The sequence below is a fragment of the Salvelinus sp. IW2-2015 genome, linkage group LG13, assembly GCF_002910315.2.
Source record: "Salvelinus sp. IW2-2015 linkage group LG13, ASM291031v2, whole genome shotgun sequence".
In the NCBI taxonomy this organism is placed as follows: Eukaryota; Metazoa; Chordata; class Actinopteri; order Salmoniformes; family Salmonidae; genus Salvelinus; species Salvelinus sp. IW2-2015.
The window spans coordinates 22,478,871-22,504,737 of NC_036853.1; the positions used below are offsets into that span (position 1 = coordinate 22,478,871).

Here is a 25,867-nt window from a genome sequence, read left to right on the forward strand (position 1 = left end):
GATGTGATGTGGCCTGTGCTGCTTCTCTAATGTGCTGCACTCACACATTTCTGACCCTCAAGTCACGTGCCATGACTACCCCAGGACACTACACTAACCACAGCTGTCACAAGCACTGACCAGTACTGCACGCGGTGGTGTATGCGTGTGCAAGGCATAAATGGGTGTATGATGTAAGAGTGTGTGTGTGTGTGCGTATATGTCTGTTTCTGTAGTTGTAATTGTATATCTCTGTGAATGCGCCTGTGTTCAGATTAAAGGAGTGTACGGTCCTGTTTTTCTTCCAGTAAAACTAGGATGGCTGACGGCCCTAGAGCGCCTACAACAGACACACACACACATCCAGTAGGAGCCAACTTCGTTACTGTGTTTCAATATTAAAACACAATATAAAGGCCTGGTGAGATTTAGTCTAAATATGATCTATAGTCCTGCTGGAGGTGACTGGGCTTATCTCAGAACAATAATACATTGTTATTGTTGCTCCCTGCTTTCGCTGCGGGGTTCTTCTTATTACAGCCTCGTTCTCTCTCTACTAGCTTTGATGCCAAGGTCTTTATCTGAAGAATACGGTACGATTCCGCCGTCACACATTCTCTACTTTTAACAGTGTGTCTGTGAGAATTACAACTTCAAATCTAGAACGTGAGGTGAGAGCTGTGAAGTTAATCATTATTAGAATAAGGGAAGTTGTCAGCTCCAATAATGAGTTGGAGAAAATCCTGTTTTAGCGTGTCAGTGGAGGGGGTGTGAATCCTGTAGGTTGGTGGCGATGTTTTCTTCAGGGATAATAAGCTCAGAGAGAGAAAGAGAGAGAGAGAAAGAGAGAGAGAGAGAGAGAGAGAGGCGGCTGCTCCGGACGGCGTAATGGCTCTCTGAGAGGAGCGGAACACTCTGACACAACTCGGGATGACACACTCCTCTTTGATGGAGGAATAACACGGCTCAGGATCATTTTCACATAAAATGTAATATTTAGCATGAGAAGAAGAGGCAGGAAAACAAAGTCTGTTTTTTTGTGTGTGTGTGTGTGTGTGTCAAATCAAATCAAATGTTATTGGTCACACACACATGGTTAGCAGATGTTAATGCGAGTGTAGCGAAATGTGCGTGTGTGTGTATAAGGGCTCTATGCAATCTGTGTTGCTGAAGCGTTACTGATTGCGTAATAGAAATGTAAAGGTCATTTCTGATTGAGCCGACATCTGCAGCGTTTACAGTGAACGCAGTCTCTGCTAAAGCGGGGACATTGCCTTTAAATTTAAATCCCGGTGTAACGCTGATGTTGAATAGAGCCCTACGTACAGCACGTGAACGTGTGTGTCCAACCTGAAGAAAAGCTCCTCAATCAAAGCAGTGTCTGGCGTATTTGTGTTTGTTTGTGTGTGTGTCTGTGTGCATATGCTCGTACATACGTCATGCATTGCTCACCAGTAGCGTGTGTTCCATGTCCACCGGAGAGTATGGTGGGGGGCCTTCCATGCCCCATGGAGCCTCCTGCAGGATGTCAGGGTTAGGCAGACAGATCTGACGAGAAACAATGAAGTGGACCCGCTCCTCACTTGCCTACAGGAGACAACCAGATAGACAACCAAGCTCAGACCCAGACAGACACACAGAGCAATGCATTAAGAAGAGCAAACTCAAAAAGAATATCATGGTTAAGCTCTCATAGAAACTCACTGAACACAGCTTCAGTAAAGTTGATCCAGACAAGTCCTTAAAAACAACTCTCACTGCCACGTAACTAGACCCAGACACAGAAAATACACTGCTACTGTATCTAGAACCTAAAAGGGTTATTTGGCTGTCCCCATAGGAGATCCATTTGAAGAACCCTTTTTGGGGTTCCATGTAGAACCCTTTCCACAGAGGGTTCTACCTGGAACCAAAAATGTTTTTACCTGAACCAAAAATGGTGCTCCTATGGTGACAGCCGAAGAAACCTTTTAGAACCCTTTTCTCTAAGAGTGCATAGCTGTTCAAACAGGCCCATCTTGCTCTTCCCAGATGCTGTGTTGGGGGTAGAGTATGAGCTATTTCCTGTTGACATTCTCTACCCTCTCCTACCACCCCCTGAAGAGAGCTCTAGGGAAGGAATCCCCCACAGAGAGCTTGGCCAGGCAGTAAAATATATCAAACATTTTATTACCCCCGATAGGTTAATCCACATAATAAACAGATGCTCTGTTACAAATCACTCTCACTCACTCACACACACACACACACACACACACATGTCCATTTCACCCTTTACTTTCTTCAGGAAGCAGCCTGGCTGTGACTCTAACACCCCCCAGGAGTGGGTAGTCTACAGTATATGTGAGTAAATCTGTTCAGGATGGTGTGTGTGTGTGACACTCTTATCCTCCCATTAGAACCCCATCCTGCTGAGACAGAGCTGCTCCATAGATCATAGATTAGTAGTCAGGTCATTTTCTCTTCGGTCTCTAAGAACACTGCAGTCTTTCTGCAGCCCTCCTTCTCTCACTACCCCTTTTCCAACTTTAAACTCCTCATTTTTCTTACTCGTCTGTATGTCTCCCCTCTCTACAACCTTTTCCTCCAGCTTCTTTCACTCAGTCTCTTTATTACTCTGTGTTGTCCACCCACTCACACAATGACTCACTCACTCCCTCATTCACTCCCTCATTCACTCGTATGAACTTGCACACACTCACAGGCGCATGCGCACACACGCGCGCATATTACACATTCAAGCGCACACACACGCAGCAGCTCAGCCTTCAGAGTTGCTCTTTTGAGAGTGCCTGTGTTCTCTGTGGAGCAGAGCTGACTCCTAAATTACCCAGTCCAGCTTGTAATTGCCTTAATTGGACTCATTTAATTGGTTTCCCGCCAGTTCTTAATATCTGACAGAAACAGCCTGATGTGAGCAGCCATGTTGAGTCCTCAGAGACCCTCAAGAGCCAGCCAGTCTCCTCAGATAAGAACCCAGAGAGCACAACTACATCCCACAGTCAACCAGAAACACACCACCGCAATTACCCAGCATCCACCAGGAAGCAGTGCCTCAGCCAAGCAGCAGAGCAGCACCCAGTCGACCACAGACACACCACAATTAACCACAATTAACCGCAATGGACGGGGTCAAAGCCAGCCAACAGAGTGCAATTTACCAGAACCACACTCCACTAATAGTGATACTATACCAGGAACCCAGAGCCAAGAAACATACCAAGCACACTACCAGACACACACCATTACCAAGAATTGTAAACGACAACCAACCAATGCTCCCTTACCCCTGACCCCTGCAGACTGACCTGGATGAGTAAAGCGGCGTGTTCAGGCGCTCCGTAGCGCAGGTCGTGTCCGTTGATGGCGAGGACGCGGTCGTTGACGCTGAGTTGCCCGTCGTGTGCCGCCAGGCCGCCCTCCAGCAGGTGGAAGATGAAGACGCCATGTCCCTCTGGTCGTCTCACCAGCTTGATGCCCAGCTGCTCCTCTGGGGTGCTCTTAGCCAGGACCACATGGATGCTGTCGTCCCTCAGGGGATGGCCGTGGGAGAGGCCGTGAGGCAGGTAGCCACCGGCCGCATCGTGGGGGTGCGAACGGTAGCGGTGACGCTGCTCTCTCAGCACTGTGAGTCGCAGCAGCTGGCAGGGCTGTTTGAGGGTGGCCAGGGCGTAGCAGTGGGGAACATTGCTGATGTCTATGCCGTTCACCTGAAGATGAGCGGGAGAGATATGTAAAGGTGGAGTTAAGTCTCAGATTATATTGCAGGTTATATTGAAGAGTTTATTTCCAAAAACGTTGTATCCACAAATTGTTCACATTTGTGTTTTTTCATCAGAAATGATTGCTTATGGGTATGTTCATGGCTATGTTAAATATTGCTGTTTTGAGATTTTTTTATTAATAGATTTTTTATTTTTTTTGCCAAACGCTGTTTAGCTAGAATGGAGTATTTGTGCCCTGTATATTTGATATGAGTTTGTCTCACTACAGATCTCATATTACTATATTGAATATTTAAAAAAATATATAATATCAAAAATGTAGTTATTTCTTACATTTGACTATGTAAAACCTAGCTGTACTACTTATTTCTCTGAGAGTTAGGCGAATACAGTATGTAGCATTTTGCAAATAAACATGATTATTTGTCTCTCTGAATATGAAACCATCAAGTGATAGATTTTAAACAAATGCATGGCTGTCATTGAACAACCCAATGCCAATGATTAGATAGTGAAAAAACACACCAATCTCTTTCATCATTTCTTTAAACAATAAAAGCTTATTTGCCAACCTTTCTGAAAATTGATTTATAGCATTTTGGAATTAATATGTTAGGTCTATAGCTGTGATGTAATTCAAATTCGAACACAATACACAATACATACAGTCACATACATGGCGAGTAGTACTCCACCGTACTCCAAACAAAAACACACACTGACCTTGAGGATAATGTCCCCGGGCAGCAGGCGTCCATCCCGGGCGATAACCCCCTCCCTGTAGATGTCCTGGATGAGGATACGCACCAGGGGAGTCTCGTTACCCCCCACAATGCTGATGGCCAGGGGCTCCGAGGGCTCACGGTTGATCTTAATACTGGTAACCTCACCATCAGGGATCAAGTGATGGAGCTGCGGTAGAGCCAGCACTGAGAGAGTGAAGGAGGTAAATGGAGAGAGAGAGAGAGAGAGAGAGAGAGAGAGAGAGAGAGTGAAGGAGGTAAATAGAGAGAGAGAAGAGAGAGAGAGAGAGAGAGAGAGAGAGTGTGATACTCTGATTTCTATGAGAGAAGGAAATCCCCAAAGACGCAGTGCAAGGCCAACAGAGAGAGAGAGAGAGAGACAGATATATATACACTGCTCAAAAAAATAAAGGGAACACTAAAATAACACATCCTAGATCTGAATAAATGAAATATTCTTATAAATACTTTTTTCTTTAACATAGTTGAATGTGCTGACAACAAAATCACACAAAATTATCAATGGAAATCAAATTTAGCAACCCATGGAGGTCTGGATTTGGAGGTCACACTCAAAATAAAGTGGAAAACCACACTACAGGCTGATCCAACTTTGATGTAATGTCCTTAAAACAAGTCAAAATGAGGGCTCAGTAGTGTGTGTGGCTCCACGTGCCTGTATGACCTCCCTACAACGCCTGGGCATGCTCTGATGAGGTGGCGGATGGTCTCTGAGGGATCTCCTCCCAGACCTGGACTAAAGCATCCGCCAACTCCTGACAGTCTGTTGCTGCAACGTGGCATTGGTGGATGGAGCGAGACATATGTCCCAGATGTGCTCAATTGGATTCAGGTCTGGGGAACGGCGGGGCCAGTCCATAGCATCATGCCTTCCTCTTGCAGGAATCGTGACACACTCCAGCCACATGAGGTCTAGCATTGTCTTGCATTAGAGGAACCAGGGCCAACCGCACCAGCATATGGTCTCACAAGGGTCTGAGGATCTCATCTCGGTACCTAATGGCAGTCAGGGCTACCTCTGGCGAGCACATGGAGGGCTGTGCGGCCCCCAAAGAAATGCACCCCACACCATGACTGACCACGCCAAACCGGTCATGCTGGAGGATGTTGCAGGCAGCCAGAACATTCTCCACGGCGTCTCCAGACTCTGTCACGTTCTGTCACATGCTCAGTGGTGAACCTGCTTTCATCTGTGAAGAAGCACAGGGCGCAGTGGTGAATTTGCCAAACGTCCTGCACGGTGTTGGGCTGTAAGCACAACCCCACGTGTGGACGTCGGGCCCTCATACCACCCTCATGGAGTCTGTTTCTGACCGTTTGAGCAGAACACATGCACATTTGTGGCCTGCTGGAGGTCATTTTGCAGGGCTCTGGCAGTGCTCCTCCTTGCACAAAGGCGCGCGTGTAGCGTCCTGTTGCTGGGTTGTTGCCTCCTACGGCCTCCTCCACGTCTCCTGATGTACTGGCCTGTCTCCTGGTAGCGCCTCCATGCTCTGGACACTACACTGACAGACACAGCAAAACTTCTTGCCACAGTTCGCATTGATGTGCCATCCTGGATGAGCTGCACTACCTGAGCCACTTTGTGTGGGGTTGTAGACTCTGTCTCACGCTATCACTAGAGTGAAAGCACCGCCAGCATTCAAAAGTGACCAAAACACCAGCCAGGAAGCATAGGAACTGAGAAGTGGTCTGTGTCACCACCTGCAGAACCACTCCTTTAATTGGGGGTGTCTTGCTAATTGCCTATAATTTCCACCTTTTGTCTATTCCATTTGCACAACAGCATGTGAAATGTATTGTCAATCAGTGTTGCTTCCTAAGTGGACAGTTTGATTTCACAGAAGTGTGATTGACTTGGAGTTACATTGTGTTGTTTAAGTGTTCCCTTTATTTTTTTGAGCAGTGTATATATATATAGAGAGAGAGAGAGACAGATATATATATAGAGAGCGAGAGAGCGAGAGGAAGCAAACAAGAGAAGAGAGCGAGGAAGCCAGAGAGACTGTGTAGAGAGGTTTGGTGTTGAAGCAGCTCTCGACTCCCTCAGGTTACAAATACAAGCTTTACAAGCCGAAAGGGAGAATCCACTTGGCTGATCATCCTTTCTTATGTTTGTATCATTAGTCACATCTGTACCAAGTAAGCTTGGGAAAAGCCTCACATTTAATTGTCTACAAGGTTATTGCTTGGGTGGATAGAACATCACACACACTTTTACACAGGGTTTGCACAGATACACAGTGACTGTACAGGCACATAAATTAGATCTAAGATTCTCACAAATACACAACCACAACCTCATATGGTACACACACATACGCACCCATGCACTTTCACACAAACACACAGTGTCAGCTTCCAGGTGTAAGAGTGAAAGTAATACCACTGTCACCAAAGGGATGGTCTAACTTCAGCCTCTCCCACACAGAGTTGTTCCTGTATGTTGTCCTCTCTGTTTCCCAGCTCTGAGTAGCAGACACACCCTGACTGGACAATTAGATAGGGGAGGCAGGGACTGGTATGTGTCCGTTCAATACTGCCAACAGTCTGGGCCAAGAGCTAACCAGCTCACAGCTACCTCGGACAATGTGTTCTATATACACTATCTATATCGCTCTGTACCTATCAGTGGTTCTATCTCTCCCTCCCTGCTCATTCTCTCCATCTTTCTCTCTCTCTGGCCCACTCTCTCCCCCTATCTCACTTGTTCCATAGCCCCAGTCCCTAGTTCTACTCACACTGCAATTTCTCCCTTCCAAAGTCAATATTTTCTCTTCATCACCGCAGATTGCTTCCAGGGAGTAGAGCACATTAACACACAGACCTATGCCGGTTATATAACCTCACTCTCTCTCCCCCCTCTTTCTCTCTCCCTCCCCTATCTCTCTCCCCCTGTCTCTCTCTATCTCCCCCTCTTTCTCTCTCCCTCCCCCTCTTTCTCTCTCCTTCTTTCTCTTTCCCAAAACACTAACTCCCCCCCCCCCCCCCCCCCCCTCTCTCTCTCTCTCTCTCTCCCCCTTCTTCTTTCTCCAGAGGGATTCTATGAATATTTAATCTATTCTCACAGCCTCCTCAACGACGGCCTTAGAGAATAATACGGTCTCTGATCCTTCTCTCTCTCTCTCTCTCTCTCTCTCTCTCTCTCTCTCTCTCTCTGACTCACAGCCCAATGGTCCTCATCATCACCATCATGAACATCATGGTTCATCCTCCACTTTCTCCTCCTCCTCTACATTCTACTGTTCATGGCTCTGTCCATCCCTCTCATTCTCCAGGGTCGTCCTGTATGCTGCATCCATCTGAAATGGATTCTAAATGCCTCTGCAATAAACACTGCATCAATAAAATGGGGAATAAAATTGCGCCTGGAATAAATGGCAACAGTTTTACGGGCGCCCAACCAATTGTGCTATTATGTGTTTTTTTTCACGTTATTTGTAACTTATTTTGTAAATAATGTTTCTGCAACCGTGTCTTACGGCAAAAAAGAGCTTCTGGGTATCGGGACAGCGATCACTCACCTCGGATTAGACAAAGTTTCTTTCTACAACAAGGAGGACGCTGAGGACATTCACCAAGCACCCAACAGGGCCGACATCCCCGTTATTTGCAAGAGGAAGCGACGCAGGTACAGAGGACAAAGAGCCGGCTGCCTGGTCAGGACCCGTAGAAGGCAAGTGGGAAAGCTGCCGTTATCGTCAATACTACTTGCCAACGTGCAATCATTGGACAATAAATTAGACGAGGTACGATCACGAATATCCTACCAACGGGACATCAAAAACTGTAATATCTTATGTTTCACGGAATCATGGCTGAATGACGACATGGATATTCAGCTAGCGGGATATACGCTGCACCGGCAAGATAGAACAGTACACCCCGGTAAGACGAGGGGGGGCGGTCTGTGCATATTTGTAAACAACAGCTGGTGCACGAAATCTAAGAAAGTCTCTAGATTTTGCTCGCCTGAAGTAGAGTATATTGTGATAAATTGCAGGCCACACTACTTGCCTAGAGAGTTTTCAGCTATACTTTTCGTGCCTGTTTATTTACCACCACCGACAGGTGCTGGCACTAAGACCGCACTCAGTCAGCTGTATAAGGAAATAAGCAAACAGGAAACCACTCACCCAGAGGTGGCGCTCCTAGTGGCCGGAGACTTTAATGAAGGGAAACTGAAATCAGTTCTACCAAATTTCTATCAACATGTTAAATGTGCAACCAGAGGGATTTTTTTTTTAGATCACCTGTACTCCACACACAGAGAAGCGCACAAAGCTCTCACTCGCCCTCCATTTGGTAAATCCGACCACAACTCTATCCTCCTGATTCCTGCTTACAAGCAAAAATTAAAGCAGGAAGCACCAGTGACTCGGTCTATAAAAAAGGGGTCAGATGAAGCAGATGCTAAACTACAGGACTGTTTTGCTATCACAGACTGGAACATGTTCCGGGATTCATCCGATGGCATTGAGGAGTACACCACATCAGTCACTGGCTTCATCAATAAGTGCATCGAGGACGTCATCCCCACAGTGACTGTACGTACATACCCCAACCAGAAGCCATGGATTACAGGCAACATCCGCACTGAGCTAAAGGGTAGAGCTGCCGCTTTCATGGTGCGGGACTCTAACCCGGAAGCTTACAAGAAATCCTGCTATGCCCTGCGATGAATCATCAAACAGGCAAAGCGTCAATACAGGGTTAAGATTGAATCATACTACACCAGCTCTGACGCTCGTCTTAAGTGGCAGGGCTTGCAAACTATTACAGACAACAAAGGGAGGCACAGCTGCGAGCTGCCCAGTGACACGAGCCTACCAGACGAGCTAAATCACTTCGATGCTCCCTTCGAGGAAAGCCACACTGAGGCATGCATGAGAGCTGTTCCGGACGACTGTGTGATCACGCTCTCCGTAGTCGACGTGTGAATAAGACCTTTAAACAGGTCAACATACACAAGGCCGCAGGGTCAGACGGATTACCAGGACGTGTGCTCCGGGCATGTGCTGACCAACTGGCAGGTGTCTTCACTGACATTTTCAACATGTCCCTGATTGACTCTGTAATTCCAACATGCTTCAAGCAGACCACCATTGTCCCTGTGCCCAAGAACACAAAGGCAACCTGCCGAAATGACTACAGACCCGTAGCACTCACGTCCGTTGCCATGAAGTGCTTTGAAAGTCTGGTCATGGCTCACATCAACACCATTATCCCAGAAACCCTAGACCCACTCCAATTTGCATACCACCCTAACAGATCCACAGATAATGCAATCTCTATTGCACTCCACACTGCCCTTTCCCACCTGGACAAAAGGAACACTTATGTGAGAATGCTATTTATTGACGACAGCTCAGAGTTCAACACCAGAGTACCCTCAAAGCTCAGCACTAAGCTAAGGATCCTGGGACTAAATACCTTCCTCTGCAACTGGATCCTGAACTTCCTGACGGCCGCCCCCAGGTGGTGAGGGTAGGTAGCAACACATCTGCCACGCTGATCCTCAACACTGGAGCTCCCCAGGGGTACGTGCTCAGCCCCTCCTGTACTCCCTGTTCACCCATGACTGCATGGCCAGGCACGACTCCAACGACAAAGCCTATTCCCCCTCAGGAAACTAAAAAGATTTGGCATGGGTCCTGAGATCCTCAAAAGGTTCTACAGCTGCAACATCGAGAGCATCCTGACTGGTTGCATCACTGCCTGGTACGGCAATTGCTCGGCCTCTGACCGCAAGGCACTACAGAGAGTAATGCGTTTGGCCTAGTACATCACTGGGGCTAAGCTGTCTGCCATTCAGGACCTCTACACCAGGCGGTGTCAGAGGAAGGCCCTAAAAATTGTCAAAGACCCCAGCCACCCCAGTCATAGACTGTTCTCTCTACTACCGCATGGAATGCGGTACCAGAGTGCCAAGTCTAGGACAAAAAGGCTTCTCAACAATTTTTACCCCCAAGCCATAAGACTCCTGAACAGGTAATCAAATGGCTACCCGGACTATTTGCATTGTGTGACCCCCCCAACACCTATTTTTACGCTGCTGCTACTCTCTGTTTATCATATATGCATAGTCACTTTAACTATACATTCATTTACATATGTACATACTACCTCAATTGGGCCAACCAACCAGTACTCCCGCACATTGGCTAACCGGGCTGTCTGCATTGTGTCCCGCCACCCACCATCCACTCTTTTACGCTACTGCTACTCTCTGTTCATCATATATGCATAATCACTTTAACCATATCTACATGTACATAGTACCTCAATCAGCCTGACCTCAATCAGCCTGACTAACCGGTGTCTGTATGTAACCTCGCTACTTTTATAGCCTCGCTACTGTATATAGCCTGTCTTTTTACTGTTGTTTTATTTCTTTACTTACCTATTGTTCACCTAATACATTTTTTGCACTATTGGTTAGAGCCTGTAAGTAAGCATTTCACTGTAAGGTCTACGCCTTGGCGCTGCACCATCAAGAGCATTCTGTTGGGCTGTACAGAACCTGCACTGCCCGCAACTGCAGGGCTCTCCAGAGGGGGTGCGGTCAGCCCAATGCATCACTGGGACATTTACAGCCCTCGAGGACATTTACAGCACCCGGTGTCACAGGAAGGAAAACAAGATCACCAAGGACCTCAGCCACCCGAACCACGGCCTGTTCACCCTGCTACCATCAACAGTTGAAGTCGGAAGTTTAAATAGATTTAGGTTGGAGTCATTAAAACTCGTTTTTCAACACCTCCACAAAGTTCTTGTTAACAAACTATAGTTTTGGCAAGTCGGTTAGGACATTTACTTTGTGCATGACACAAGTAATTTTTCCAACAATTGTTTACAGACAGATTATTTCACTTATAATTCACTGTATCACAATTCCAGTGGGTTAGAAGTTTACATACACTAAGTTGACTGTGCCTTTAAACAGCTTGGAAAATTCCCGAAAATTATGTCATGGCTTTAGCTTCTGATAGGCTAATTGGGCTAATTGACATATTTTGTGTCAATTGGAGGTCTACCTGTGCATGTATTTCAAGGCCTGCCTTCAAACTCAGTGTCACGTTCCTGACCTTATTTCCTTAGTTTTTGTCTTTGTTTAATTGGTCAGGACGTGAGCTGGGTGGGCATTCTATGTTATGTGTTTCTATGTTGGGTTCATGTTCAATTAGCCTGATATGGTTCTCAATCAGGGGCAGGTGTTTTAAGTTTCCTCTGATTGAGAACCATATTAAGGTAGGCTGTTCTCACTGTTTGTTTGTGGGTGATTGTTGCTGTGTCTGTGTTTGTTCACCACACGGTACTGTTTCGTTTCGTTTCGTTCGTTTGTTTGTTCGTTTGTTCCTGTTCGTGCGTTCATTGTTTTATGTGTTCTCAAGTTCAGGTCTGTTAACGTCGTTTATTATTTTGTAGTTTGTTCAAGTGTATTTTCGTTCTCGTTGTTATATTATTAAAATTATTATGTATTCAACCCACGCTGCATTTTGGTCCGATCCTTGCTCATCCTCAGACGAGGAGGAGGACGAGCGTTACACTCAGTGCCTTTTTGCTTGACATCATGGGGAAATCAGAAGAAAACAAGTCTGGTTCATCCTTGGGAGCAATTTCCAAATGCCTGAAGGTACCACGTTCATCTGTACAAACAATAGTACGCAAGTATAAACACCATGGGACCACGCAGCCGTCATACCGCTCAGGAAGGAGACGCGTTCTGTCTCCTAGAGATGAACGTACTGTGGTGCGAAAAGTGCAAATCAATCCCAGAACAACAGCAAAGGAACTTGTGTAGATGCTGGAGGAAACCGGTACAAAAAGTATCTATATCCACAGTAAAAAGAGTCTATATCGACATAATCTGAAAGGCCGCTCAGCAAGGAAGAAGCCACTGACCCAAACCGCCATAAAGCCAGACTATGGTTTGCAACTGCACATGGGGACAAAGATTGTACTTTTGGAGAAATGTCCTTAGGTCTGATGAAACAAAAATAGAACTGTTTGGCCATAATGACCATCGTTATGTTTGGAGGTAAAAGGGGGAGGCTTGCAAGCTGAAGAACATCATCCCAACCGTGAAGCAGGGGGTGGCAGCATCATGTTGTGGGGGTGCTTTGCTGCAGGAGGGACTGGTGCACTTCACAAAATAGATGGCATCATGAGGAAGGATAAATTATGTGGATATATTGAAGGAACATCTCAGACATCAGTCAGGAAGTAAAAGCTTGGTCACAAATGGGTCTTCCAAATGGACAATGACCCCAAGCATACTTCCAAAGTTGTGGCAAAATGGCTTAAGGACAACAAAGTCAAGGTATTGGAGTGGCCATCACAAAGCCCTGACCTCAATCCTATAGAAAAATTTGTGGGCAGAACTGAAAAAGCGTGTGCGAGCAAGGAGGCCTACAACCTGATTCAGTTACACCAGCTCTGTCAGGAGGAATGGGCCAAGACGTCTCCCAACTTACTGTGGGAAGCTTGTGGAAGGCTACTTGAAATATTTGACCCAAGTTAAACAATTTAAAGGCAATGCTACCAAATACTAATTGAGTGTATGTAAACTTCTGACCCACTGGGAATGTGATGAAAGAAATAAAAGCTGAAATAAATAATTCTCTCTACTATTATTCTGACATTTCACATTCTTAAAATAAAGTGGTGATCCTAACTGACCTAAGACAGGGAATTTTTACTCTGATTAAATGTCAGGAATTGTGACGAACTGAGTTTAAATGTATTTGGCTAATGTGTATGTAAACTTCCGACTTCAACTGTAGAAGGAGGAGACAGTACAGCTGCATCAAAGGAAATGGAACAGAGGGGACTGTGAGGGGACAAACACACAAACACATACACACACTGACACACTAACACACACACACAATGTTTTAGTTTTGGTTTGTATATCATTGTATTTTACATTTGTGTGACTGTCCCTGTCTATCAGTGTATCGGTGTTTTGTGTTTTTTGTGGACCCCAGGAAGAGAAGCTGCTGCTTCTGCAAAAGCTAATGGCGATCCAAATAAACAACAAAGCTTGGACCAACAGACTGATAAACAGCTTCTATCTTCAGGCCATCAGACTGTTAAAGAGTCATCACTAGCCGGCCTCCACCTGATACCCTTCCCCGCACTTTAGAGATTACTGCCCTATGTAATGGAGTGTTAAAATAAAAAATAAAATTGAAGAGCATCTCAGAAGAATTCATTGAACACTGGTCGCTTGAATAATGTTTACATACTGTTTTTCCCACTTTATATGTATATATTGAATTTTAGTCATGGCTCATACTATATAATGTAGGGCATGGTCTCTACAAGGTTTTGAAAGCATTCCACAGCCCATGTTGACTCCAATGCTTCCCACAGTTGTGTCAAGTTGGCTGGATTTCCAGGTTGGCTGGGGGGGGGGACCATTCTTGATACACACGGGAAACTGTTGAGCGTGAAAAACCCAACAGCGTTGCAGTTCTTGACACAAACCTACCTCCATACCCCGTTCAAAGGCACTTAAATCTTTTGTCTTGCCTATTCACCCTGTGAATGGCACACACAAAATCCATTACTCAGCTGTCTCCTCCCATTCATCGACACTGATTGAAGTGGATTTAACAAGTGACATCAATAAGGGATCATAGCTTTCACCTGGAATCACCTGGTCAGTCTATGTCATGGAAAGAGCACATGTTCTTAATGTTTTGTATACTCTGTATAGTCCAGACTATGTCCAGCAGCTCTCTGTCCCTGTCCCCTGAAGCTCCTACTCTCTCTCCTCCAGCCTGGCCCACAGAGCCCCAGGCTCCCACTCTCCCATCTGATCACTATCTTCTGCTCTGTTCTGGGGACCAGAGGACTCTTACACAATGTGCAGCTGAATTATTAAAGGAACATATGCTGCAGCAGTTACCCAGCCGTGTCACCCTCAGCACAGAGCCAAAGGAACTGCTCAAACATGCACGCATATACACACACGAACAAACACAGGCACACACTCTCGCAAACACATACACACTGGCGCACACAAACACATCAAGTAAACACAGACACAAAAATCCATCCAAGCGCAGGCATGCACCTACACACGGACACACGCACACACATGCACACAAGTACTGACGTACACACACACACACACACACACACACACACACACACACACACACACACACACACACACACACAAACAAACACACAAAAACACACACAAAAACACACACACATCTCGTACCCTCTACAGAGAATCACAGAAACTGCAGACACAGCATAGAGATCACCGACATCATACTGATTTAAACACAACCGCCACTGACAAAACAATATAGACATAGACACACAGCATACACACATTTCATATAGTGCACAAAAGAAAACACACAACCACTCACTCAAACGAACACACACATACCTTCCTGGGGCACACTGGCGTTCCTGGCATTATCTTGTTCCTCTGCGGTCTCATTGGACACGGAAGTGCCACTCTTGGTCCTCCGCAGGACACTGAAAGCACGGTTCAACCGCCTGAAGGAGCGGCTCCTGACCGAGGTGCGGTCATAGTTTCGGACTGAGGGGAGAGAGAGACAGGGGCACACTTTATAGATCAGCTCTGTTCTGACTGAACATGTCTGGACAAGTCTCTGAGACCACTTCTCCACAGCCAATCAGATGCCGGAGATCTCTCGTTCTCTCTGGCTCTACAAAAGCCCTAACAACAGCTTGAACACATTTGTTTTAGGGATTCCAATCAATACCCTTCAGCAATTCCCCAAAACACTCATTATTACAAGAAAGAATAGAAATTCACACACGAGGGAGGGGGCCTAGAAACTCTGCAGGGGTGATGGGCTTTGTAAACTGCAGCAGTCATGTTTATGTCATCTTTCAGCCAAAACTAGGTGCAGTTTAAATACACCAGTGAGACCCTACTATAATCTTCTATAGTTGAGATTCTGGCAGGGAGTGTGCCAGAACTCTGAGCTCTGCTCTGGTCCTACCAGAGCAAAGCAGGCTGCAGTGGAGTGTGAGCCCCAGCCTGGCTGCCCTGGGCCTCTGCAGCGCCCCTCCCTCCCTCTGCGGGCCTGGGGAGATGCGAGGCCTCCTGACAGCCACATTATTCTTTAAACGCACCCGGCGCTTCTGGAGCTGACAGCTTGTTCAGCAGCAGTGGCTCTGCATGGTGGTGGGTACTCCGCAGCCCTGGCCAAAGTGCTGGTGCAACGTCATTTGATGCCCCCCCAAGAGCGGTGCGCTCACGTTGAGAGGGGGGATATGAGTGAGTGTGACACGCGTGAGTGGCTCCAGGGTTCACAGGTGGGATGAGTGGAGGGTGAGGGGCTAACACGTCATTCAGCATTAATGGACCTGGGCTATATTTAACCCTCATTCCTCCCACTCTCACTCCCTCTCTTTACATTTTCCCTCCCTGCCTCTCTCGCTCTCTTCCTCTACCCCTCCAGCCCAGGACAGAGATTTTATAGATCAGTGAAAAATCGATGCTATAAAAGCTAATTGAAGAACAGGATTTCCATCAAAGATCATTAAGTAGTACATATACTGTATTTAAGTGTGCATGGGTTATGGGATGTACACTACAGCTCAAAAGTTTGGGGTCACTTAGAAATGTCCTTGTTTTTGAAAGAAAAGCAAAAAAAATTGGCCATTAAAATAACATCAAATTGATCCGAAATACAGTGTAGACATTGTTAATGTTGTATATGGCAGATGGATATGGCAGATTTTTTAAATGGAATATCTACATAGTTGTACAGAGGCCCATTATCAGCAACCATCACTCCTGTGTTCCAATGGCACGTTGTGTTAGCTAATCTAGGTTTATCATTTTAAAAGGCTAAGTGATCATTAGAAAACCCTTTTGCAATTATGTTAGCACAGCTGAAAACTGTAGTTCTGATTAAAGAAACAATAAAACTGGCCTTCTTTAGACTAGTTGAGTATCTGGAGCAACAGCATTTGTGGGTTCGATTACAGGCTCAAAATGGCCAGCTTCATTAAATAGTACCCGCAAACACCAGTCTCAATGTCAAAAATTAAGAGGCGACTCCGTGAGGCTGGCCTTCTAGGCAGAGTTCCTCTGTCCCAGTATCTGTGTTCTTTTGCCCATCTTAATCTTTTAATTTTATTGGCCAGTCTGAGATATGGCTTTTTCTTTGCAACTCTGCCTAGAATGCCAGCATCCCGGAGTCGCCTCTTCACTGTTGACGTTGAGACTGGTGTTTTGCGGGTACTATTTAATGAAGCTGCCAGTTGAGGACTTAAACTAGACACTTAAACTAGACACTCTAATGTACTTGTCCTCTTGCTCAGTTGTGCACCGGGGCTTCCCACTCCTCTTTCTATTCTGGTTCGAGCCAGTTTGCGCTGTTCTGTGAAGGGACTAGTGCACAGGGTTGTACGAGATCTTCAGTTTCTTGGCAATTTCTCACATGGAATAGCCTTCATTTCTCAGAAGCAAGAATAGACTGACAAGTTTCAGAAGAAAGTTCATTGTTTCTGGCCATTTTGAGTCTGTAATCGAACACACAAATGTTGATGCTCCAGATACTCAACTAGTCTAAAGAAGGCCAGTTTTATTGCTTCTTTAATCAAGACAACAGTTTTCAGCTGTGCTAACATAATTGCAAAAGGGTTTTCTAATGATCAATTATCCTTTTAAATGTATAAACTTGGATTAGCTAACACAACGTGCCATTGGAACACAGGAGTGATGGTTGCTGATAAAGGGCCTCTGTACGCCTATGTAGATATTCCATAAAAATAATGGGCAACAAATGTGCTTTTCTTTTAAAAACAAGGACATTTCTAAGTGACCCCAAACTTTTGAACGGTAGTGTACATCTGGTGTGTGGGTATGAGGGGGTAAAATACATGTTTGAATAGTGTTTACTGGTGGTATCTATGTAAGTGAGGGACTATGAAACTGTGACTAGAAAGCCTCCACTGGCTCCCTGCTTTCTATTGATTTTCAATCAGTCACAGTGACAAACAGTGCGATGTGCACACACACCCACACACACACAACACACACACACACACACACACACACACACACACACACACACACACACACACACACACACACACACACACACAACACACACACACACACACACACAACCACACACACACACACACACACACACACACACACACACACACACACACACACCCACACACACACATACACACAGTGCTTTATAGATCAGAGAAAGGTTACTAGGTGCAGCACTACCCATAACTGTACACACACACACTCACTCTTCTTGGAACTGCTGCGGGCTGCCAGGCTTGTGGTGCTTCCTGATTGGCTGTTGTCCTCCATGCTGGGGTCGAAGGCAGGGTTGACGAGGCCGGGCTCGTCTGATAGGAGGGCGACCGCGGAGGAGGTGGGGCCATCGCCGGGCAGGGTGGCCACAGTGAGTTCTGACGTGCTGTCAGTGCAGTCCCCCTCCTGGGAACGCCGCTTTCTGTCGGCAGACAGGCCATAGTGAGACGCCCCTTTACACCTTCAAATACACACAGGGAGACAAGGACAGCCTGTCAGAGACACACACTATAGACCCAGCTGGGAGAGGTCACGCATCAACAACAACAACAACAACAACTGCAACCCACCAAGAAAACCTAAAAAGAGGTTAAAATGGGATACTGCAACAGAGACGTTGTATAATGTACCCTGTGATGGATGGAACTATTATTACGCTCTCAGTGACTCATCACCAATTACAGGATGTGTCATGAATATATGATGCAGTGAACACACGACAGCCACTGAATCACGGAACAGAATAGACTATCAGTCAACAGTCCTGAATCCTCTTGAATCGACAGTGGCTCAGTAGTGACAGCATAGTCCAGTCCAGATAGAGAGGATATGGACAGGGATTAAACCAGAGAGATTAAGGTTAAAGGTCACCACCATCTCAGGAGCAGTGGTTAATATGATGTGACCTCTGACCCATCACCCCCTGGATGCATCCATCTCCTCACCTCTACTTCCTGATCCAAGCTGCCCAGAGGGGACATCTATTTGACCTCATGACTGATGTCATCATCTTGACAAGTGATTCCTCCTCAAGCAACATCACACACCCAATACACAACCTGCTAGTGTATAATAGTATATTTTCTTACGTAGACAACTGATCATTGTATTTGTATTTGTATTTTTTTATGGTTGTTCTTCTGAAATAAAAACTGAATCGATCACCCTTTCTGTCTTATTTGATCAGTCAGTGTATAATTAAGCAATAAGAACCGAGGGGGTGTGGTATATGGCCAATATACCACGGCTAAGGGCTATTCTTAGCCAGGATGCAACGAGGAGTGCCTGGATACAGCCCTTCGCCGTGGTATATTGGCCATATACCACAATCCCCAGAGGTGCTTTATTGCTATTATAAACTGGTTACCAACGTAATTAGAAGAGTAAAAATATATGTTTTGTCATACCCGTGGTATATGGTCTGATATAGCTTTCAGCGAATCAGCATTCAAGGCTCGAACCACCCAGTTTATGTATTGTGCTGCTCTTTGAGTCACTGTGGATAAGATCGGCTGACAGATGATTGAATACAAATGTGAACAAATAAACGTTCCAGTGGTTATAGAGAGCAGGTAACACAGGAGACATGAGGAATATAAAACACCACAGAGGTCTCAATGTCAAATTCTCCCTCATGAAACTAATCGCATTCTCAAATTCCCAGTATTGTTGACGTCTTTCACGTCCCTACACTCGCTCTGCAACACAAACAGACCACTCGAAAGGCACAAACACCAACGTGCACATACACACGCACAACCCTACAATTGAAATCCTCACAAACGGAGCATGTCGGAGAGTGTGTTTGCAAATAGCTGTCTCTGGGTTTTCCTCTCTTTCCCATAACAAAGGCTTTTGGTTGAAGTGCCAATAACGGAAGCTGAAACAACATTGTCCTGTCTCTGCCTCTCTGTAGAGCTATAAGAACAAACATTCATTAACTGTCTTTTTATGGGCTGGATCATACCAGACCCAGTTAGAGCTTCTACTAACACACTCAGACATACACAGCAAACCAGTCTGAAGCAGTGTTTTGTCTCAATCGAGGTCTGTCTGAGCAGGTCATGCCCTGTGTCCATACATCACAGACAGAGACATTTCATCCTGAACTGGCCTCTATATCTCACTTCCAGCCATAGGGCTTGACTGGCTCCACCAGTCAGCTCTAACACTAGACTAACAGGCAGAATTTGGGGAGCAGTCGGTTCAGTTTGGCATAGTGACGTTTCAGACAGTGGAGCCAAGCAGAGGCCCATTGATCATGATTTGTGGCCCAGTCAGAGCTTGGCTATGCTGGGACGCTTGCTATTACTAACTTCCACCTGTGTTCCACAAGCCTGTCCGATGGAGGGAGGTGTGTGTGTGCACGTGCATGCTTGCACGTGTGTTTGTGCATGTACTGTATGTGCGTGGCGGTCTCTTTCTATCTACCGGAAACTGACCCTAATTCAGAGCTAACATATTGAATCCTATCAAGAGTGTTGAGTCAGCAATATACCACTTAAGCAAGGATGGTTGGAAGTGGTTGGATAGAAGAAGAATATTTCAGTCCACAATGCTGAGCCCTGCTTCAGTGGAGAGGGGCATCATCCTTCCACGTGTCACTCGACATCAATTTGTGTAATTAAAGCTGCATGTACATCAGTCATAAAAGACTGCTGTTACACCAGCACGTTACGTGCTTCAAGTGGGGCTAAATTAATTACTTCAGGACATTAGGAACTTTACAACGTGCACAAGCACACATGCGTATGTACGCACGCTCACACACACACCGCAGACACTGGAATACACCTACAGATGGCAAGCCTGCAGTACAATACCTTTGGAGAAGCTGACAGTATGGAATTAAATCCTGAGAAAACATTCCCACGGCAGTGGAAAAATGAAAACCTAAGTTAACGGAGGTGTTCAGAGAGTGATTAACAACCCACATGACAAAATACTATAGTATAAATACTATAGTATTCACAGAAGTTTTTTGGCTGACTACTTTAGTATTTACTATAGTGTTTTTGTTTTATTATTTTTGACAGAAGTGGAGGCTTTCTCCTTCAGGAAACTTACTGGAGAAATACTAAAAGAGCACATTTTTGAAAACCTGTAGGTAGGTAGGTAGGTAGGTAGTGTCGTGACTTGACTATAACATTCATCTGAACTGTTATTTATTACATTTACTAACTATGTTTCATTGTTACCCGATTAAATTAATCATGTAACAATTAACTCATTAGCATCTGGGGCACAACGAGAGTGGTTCTTTAAAGAGTTACCGTTTCCCGAATTAAGCTCTAAAAGGTCTTTACCTATCACATACATACACTATCAACGGCGGCAGGTAGCCTAGTGGTTAGAGTGTTGGGCCAGTAACCAAAAGGTTGCTGGATTGAATCCCTGAGCTGACAAAATAAAAATCTGTCATTTTGCCGCTGAACAAAGCAGTTAACCCACTGTTCCCCGGTAGACCGTCATTGTAAATAAGAATTTGTTCTTAACTGACTAAATAAAGGTTAAAATAAAAACTTATATCATTCTGAACAGTCGTAACCTCCTTGCATCTGCAAAAACCCTAGCCTTACTTATGATTCAGTACTACACAAATTGGTTTAATTATTTATTTACTTGCTAGTTAAATGGGAACACAGGGTAAACACACACACTCTGTACCGGTTATTGACTGGAGACGTAATACGCTGAAAACAAGTCCCTTGCGGAATGACAACAACATGGATGCTTGTTATAGAAGAGATGGAGAGAGAGGGACAGAGACACTTAACATTGCCACATTCAGAAACTACTCTCATGTACAATAACCGTATACTTTGCACACAAACCTCCGCCCGCTTTGAGCAAGAAATCATGAAGGGTATGAAAGAAGCTGTAGAGTCTGTACCATCAGTCTGTACATCCAAATATGATCCAAGTAATACGTTCACACAAGGTGTGTGACCAGTGCATCCCAGGTGGTTTGAAGAATGCATTATCTATGCGAGCGGAAGCTCACGGTACACTATGTTTTTTCTCTCAGAGACAACACCCTAGTCATTGTCTCGTGTGTGCCTTGTTAAGGGCTTTGATACCCTTAATTCAAATCCCCTTCCTTCTGGGGATCAGAGGCACAGGGTTGCTTTAGCCACTTAGGCATATCTCCACTGCTGCTTAGGACATTAAAGGCTGTCTGGAGGCATTAAGGCCACAATCTCTCCAGTCTGAGGCCAGAGCAGGGAACCCAGACAACAGTCCCCAAGTCGCAGAGGGACAGGGTGGTCCTGAAGCTGGGGACCCTGGAGAGAGGAACCAATGAGCGAAGACAAACAAATGTTGGATAATTTTCTTCCGAACGAATTACTATTTTTCTTTGTCTGCCCTCCTATCTAATACACAAACAAAACCTCCTCCTGTACTGTTGTGTAAATGGTGTTTTTCTGCCCCCTCTCTTCCCTCCCCTGTGTGTCAGTGTGTGATTTGTGTTGCGGGGGATCATGGCTCAGCTTAGTGCTGGCTCATTAGAGCTAGCTGCCTGCCTCAGCAGCAGTACACCATGCCTAGTTCTCCACAGTCACAGACAGACACAGAGAGACGCTTCAGTAATCACATAATCTCCATTAACCCTGTGATCTGGATAGAGATAGCTAAGAAACACCTTCTCTGGCACAATAATAATTACCCAGCATTCCATGGGAGGGGTAGCAGAGGAGAGAGGGGAGGATGCGCCCTGGCTGGCTGTGACAAAAACAGTCTTCTTCTTGTGATGTGAAATAAACACCAGCTCACAACTCATCAAAGCCTGTGAGATTCTCCAATCCTCTTTAGGGGTGAGTGGATTATCCTCCCTAACCCAAATACGCTACGCTCTCCCTCTCTCGACTGACTGCAGCAGACAATAATTTTATCAGCACAGAATACACAGATAGCACAAGTAACCACAGACCATTATCAAAATATGAGCTAGATCAGTCAGTCTGGTGCGGACACAGGGCTCCTGTGTATTTGTGTGTGTGGATGTTTGTGTATGTGTTTGTGTATATGTTTGTGTATGTGTGTGTATAGTGTGTGTGTATATGTGTGCATGCATGTGAATGGCCTTGACTACCCAGAGTGTCTGTCAGGGATGGTCCAGTGTTGTGACCTGAACCCTGATGGAAGCTGAAGTTGGTGTATAACAGGGGTGGGCAACTCCAGTCCTCGAGGGCCTGATTGGTGTCACACTTTTTCTCCATCCCTAGCAAACACAGCTGATTAATCTAATTTCATTCTAAACTGGAGATCATGATTAGGTGATGGAGTCAGGTGTGTTAGCTGGGGCTGAGGAAAAACTGTGACACCAATCAGGCCCTCGAGGACTGGAATTGCCCACCCCTGGTGTATAGCATCCTCTCTGTGGTGTGTGATGGCTACCGAGAGTCATGAACCAACCCAGTCCCCGGCCAGGCCCTTCCCCCCTACTGGCGGTAGAGAAGCCAGCTGTGTTAATCCGGACTGTTGGAGTACTGCAATCCTTTCCCAGCTCACTCCATGACAGCTCAGTTCTTAAGACGTATTGGGAAATATAACTTCTGACATAACAGGCTGAGAGAAAAGGAAAATACTGTTCTGCTTCAGGCCTGGAGGAAGAAGCTTTTCTTTGGCACTGTGAAAGACGGGACATTTGTATGTGAAAGAGAGCGTCGTTTGGGACAGACAATACCTCCCAACAGTAGGCCTATATTGGGAATACAAATGACAGTAAAGCATTCTGGGAAGTATGATATCCCATCATTCCTGAGCGTTTTTAATCACCCTATCGTCTAAACCGAGGAGTATCATCTTCCTTATCTCTATCTGTGCTTTGTTACAAGGTCAAACTGAAGCTCCTTGCTTTGGCGAAAAAGCCTCTGGATTAAGAAACTCTAAATCTCACTAATCTTACAAAGAGAAGAGTAGAAAAACCTTCTCCTTCTCGCTCTCTGTCTAATAAAAACGTATCCCTCTGAGCTCCTCTTGATGTCTGCTCCAAAAGCAAAACTCTTGACAGCAAACTGTCTGCCTGTCAGACAGAGCTTTTGGCTAAGATACGTCACAGAGGAACACTCACAACCCACTGGGTACAGACGTCATTTCAATGTCTAGTTTTGATTTAATTTTGGATAAGTTGTCAACTAACGTGAATTCAAAGTGAAATCAACAAAACATTTCACCATGTCAATGGATTTAGGTTAAAAGTTGGGTGAAAAAATACAAAATTCCCTTAAATTGCTGACTTTTTCAAATCCAATCAGTTTTCCACATTCGTTTTGAAATGGTATGGAAACAATGTAGATTGAACCAAGTTTTGCCCAATGGGTTTAAACTGTTTGATGAAATGAAACGCAGCTCTTCCTTTCTTTGCCTCAGCCTCTCCTCTCCACATGCACACATACGCCACAGGAGGTTGGTGGCACCTTAATTGGGGAGGACGGCTCATGGTAATGGCTGGAGTGAAATTAGTGGAATGGTTTCAAATACATCAAACACATGGTTTACATGGGTTTGATGCCATTCCAAGGGCTCCGTTCCAGCCATTATTATGAGCCGTCCTCCCCTCAGCAGCCTCCACTGATGTACGCACACACACATACACAAACTCACTCACGGGCTCGCAGTCCGCTGAGGCATGACATGGGGAGGGAAATTGTTAATTAATTAAATCCATATTGACAAAGGCCTGGAGAAAAGAGGAGAACATCTGTGTTCACTAGCTCCTTAATTAGATCAATTTATCTATTATGAAACCTTGCTTTATTTTGAGAAGACCATATACGTAGGGAGGGYGGGTGGGTGGGAAGGGGGGAGAGAATGAATGACGAACTGAAATAACTTGAATTAGTAGGCGTGCTGGTGTGTTGGTTGGATCGTGTTGCTTTTTCTCAGCTATAGGGTGTGACTCAACAACAAAGCACTTCAGTTCCCGAGACGAACACGTCCGGGGCCCATATCACAGACACCCCCCACGCACAAAATCCGGCTACTGTAAGTCTGGTTTGGCAGGATTGGATCACCTGTATTTATGATCTAAAAGAAAACCCTCCCAGCCCTGAGTCAATGAGTTCATCTTCCTCCAACTTCCTGAGCTCTGAATCAGGCCTTTTCTCCAATCAATATCAGAGTCCCATCCTCAGCCAAAGCCATGACCTGACATGATCAGCCAGGAAGGACGTTGATGCAGCAGTCATTGCATGAGTGTCGCGTTTCAACCAACCCGAGAGTCTTTCTCTCTGTCCTCTGTACTCCTCTCTCCCTTGTCTCCTATTCCTCCATCCTGTTCTCAATTTTGTACTCTCTCCCTCCATCCTTTATGCTCTATCCTACTCTCTCTCCCTCCACCTCTGTAACTCTCTCTCTATCTCTCTGTCAGATGTATTCTCTCCTCCTGGGTTTGGGAGCGTAGCTGGCTCTGAGATCGCTACAATCACGGCAGCTCCACTACATAAAAAGGCTTTGCTGAAGAAGCCTATCTCAATAGTGCAATGTGCACACCAAACGTTGTATTTCATGCAAATTCCAGCAATCGTCAGTGCTTCAGTCAGTGTCAGCATATAAGGCAAAAACCATGGCAGCTAAGAATGACTGCAGTGGGAATTGTGCATGTATCATTCTTTCCAGCACCTATGTCTGTGTTAATTGATGTGTTGGGAAAAAAACACAATTAGCTATAAGGGGAGGTATGTGGAGGTTGTGGAGGTATGTGGAGGTTGTGGAGGTATGTGGAGGTATGTGGAGGTTGTGGAGGTATGTGGAGGTTGTGGAGGTTGTTATACGTGTGTGTATGTGTGAGCACTTCGCATGCGTGTTTGAACGTGAGCGTAAGAACCTTCAATGTTAAAAGTCATGGACAGCCTAAGGCTCCAGATGACTTGTAGGTGAATTATAGATCTGTTCTATTCACTGTGACATTAGAGGCCTGTGTGTGTGGGTGTATAGTTATACGTACTGGAGTTATGCAGTATGTATGTGCTAGTCCAGTATATATGAATAATAGATTGTAATCTCCTATTAACTTCAATTTATGTAGATTTTGTTTGTGGTTGGCCTTCTTTTCCCTCCAATGCTACTAACACAGTGCCAGAGTAGCCTAGCATGCAAAACATTTCACATATCTGGCATTTTGTCAGTATGTGCAATACTGTGTTTCCGTGTGTGTGTGTGTGCGTGTACATTATTATCCTGGGTATACAACAACACTCCTATATAACCCTCTGTTAAGTGCATCCCATGGGTCCTGTGTGCTCTTTCTGCTGGTATCCCATAATGCTCTATGCGCCTCTCCTCTCTATGGTCTCATTTCTCACATGGTCACATGGTCTGAGAGCGGG

At 45.5% G+C, this 25,867-nt stretch overlaps 1 protein-coding gene across 3 annotated transcripts in view; it reads right to left on the minus strand.

Annotated features, from left to right (window-relative positions):
* The window catches only part of lnx1 (ligand of numb-protein X 1), a 72,489-nt gene that overhangs the window by 13,290 nt on the left and 33,332 nt on the right, over window positions 1-25,867 (minus strand). For all 3 annotated transcript variants that reach the window (XM_023999300.2, XM_023999301.2, XM_023999302.2), the window contains 5 exons: window positions 17,750-17,997; window positions 14,883-15,038; window positions 4,428-4,633; window positions 3,288-3,689; window positions 1,432-1,566 (listed from right to left, as the gene is read on the minus strand). In XM_023999300.2, coding sequence (XP_023855068.1) covers window positions 1,432-1,566; window positions 3,288-3,689; window positions 4,428-4,633; window positions 14,883-15,038; window positions 17,750-17,997 — 1,147 coding nt within the window. The remainder of the gene's footprint in view (window positions 1-1,431; window positions 1,567-3,287; window positions 3,690-4,427; window positions 4,634-14,882; window positions 15,039-17,749; window positions 17,998-25,867) is intronic.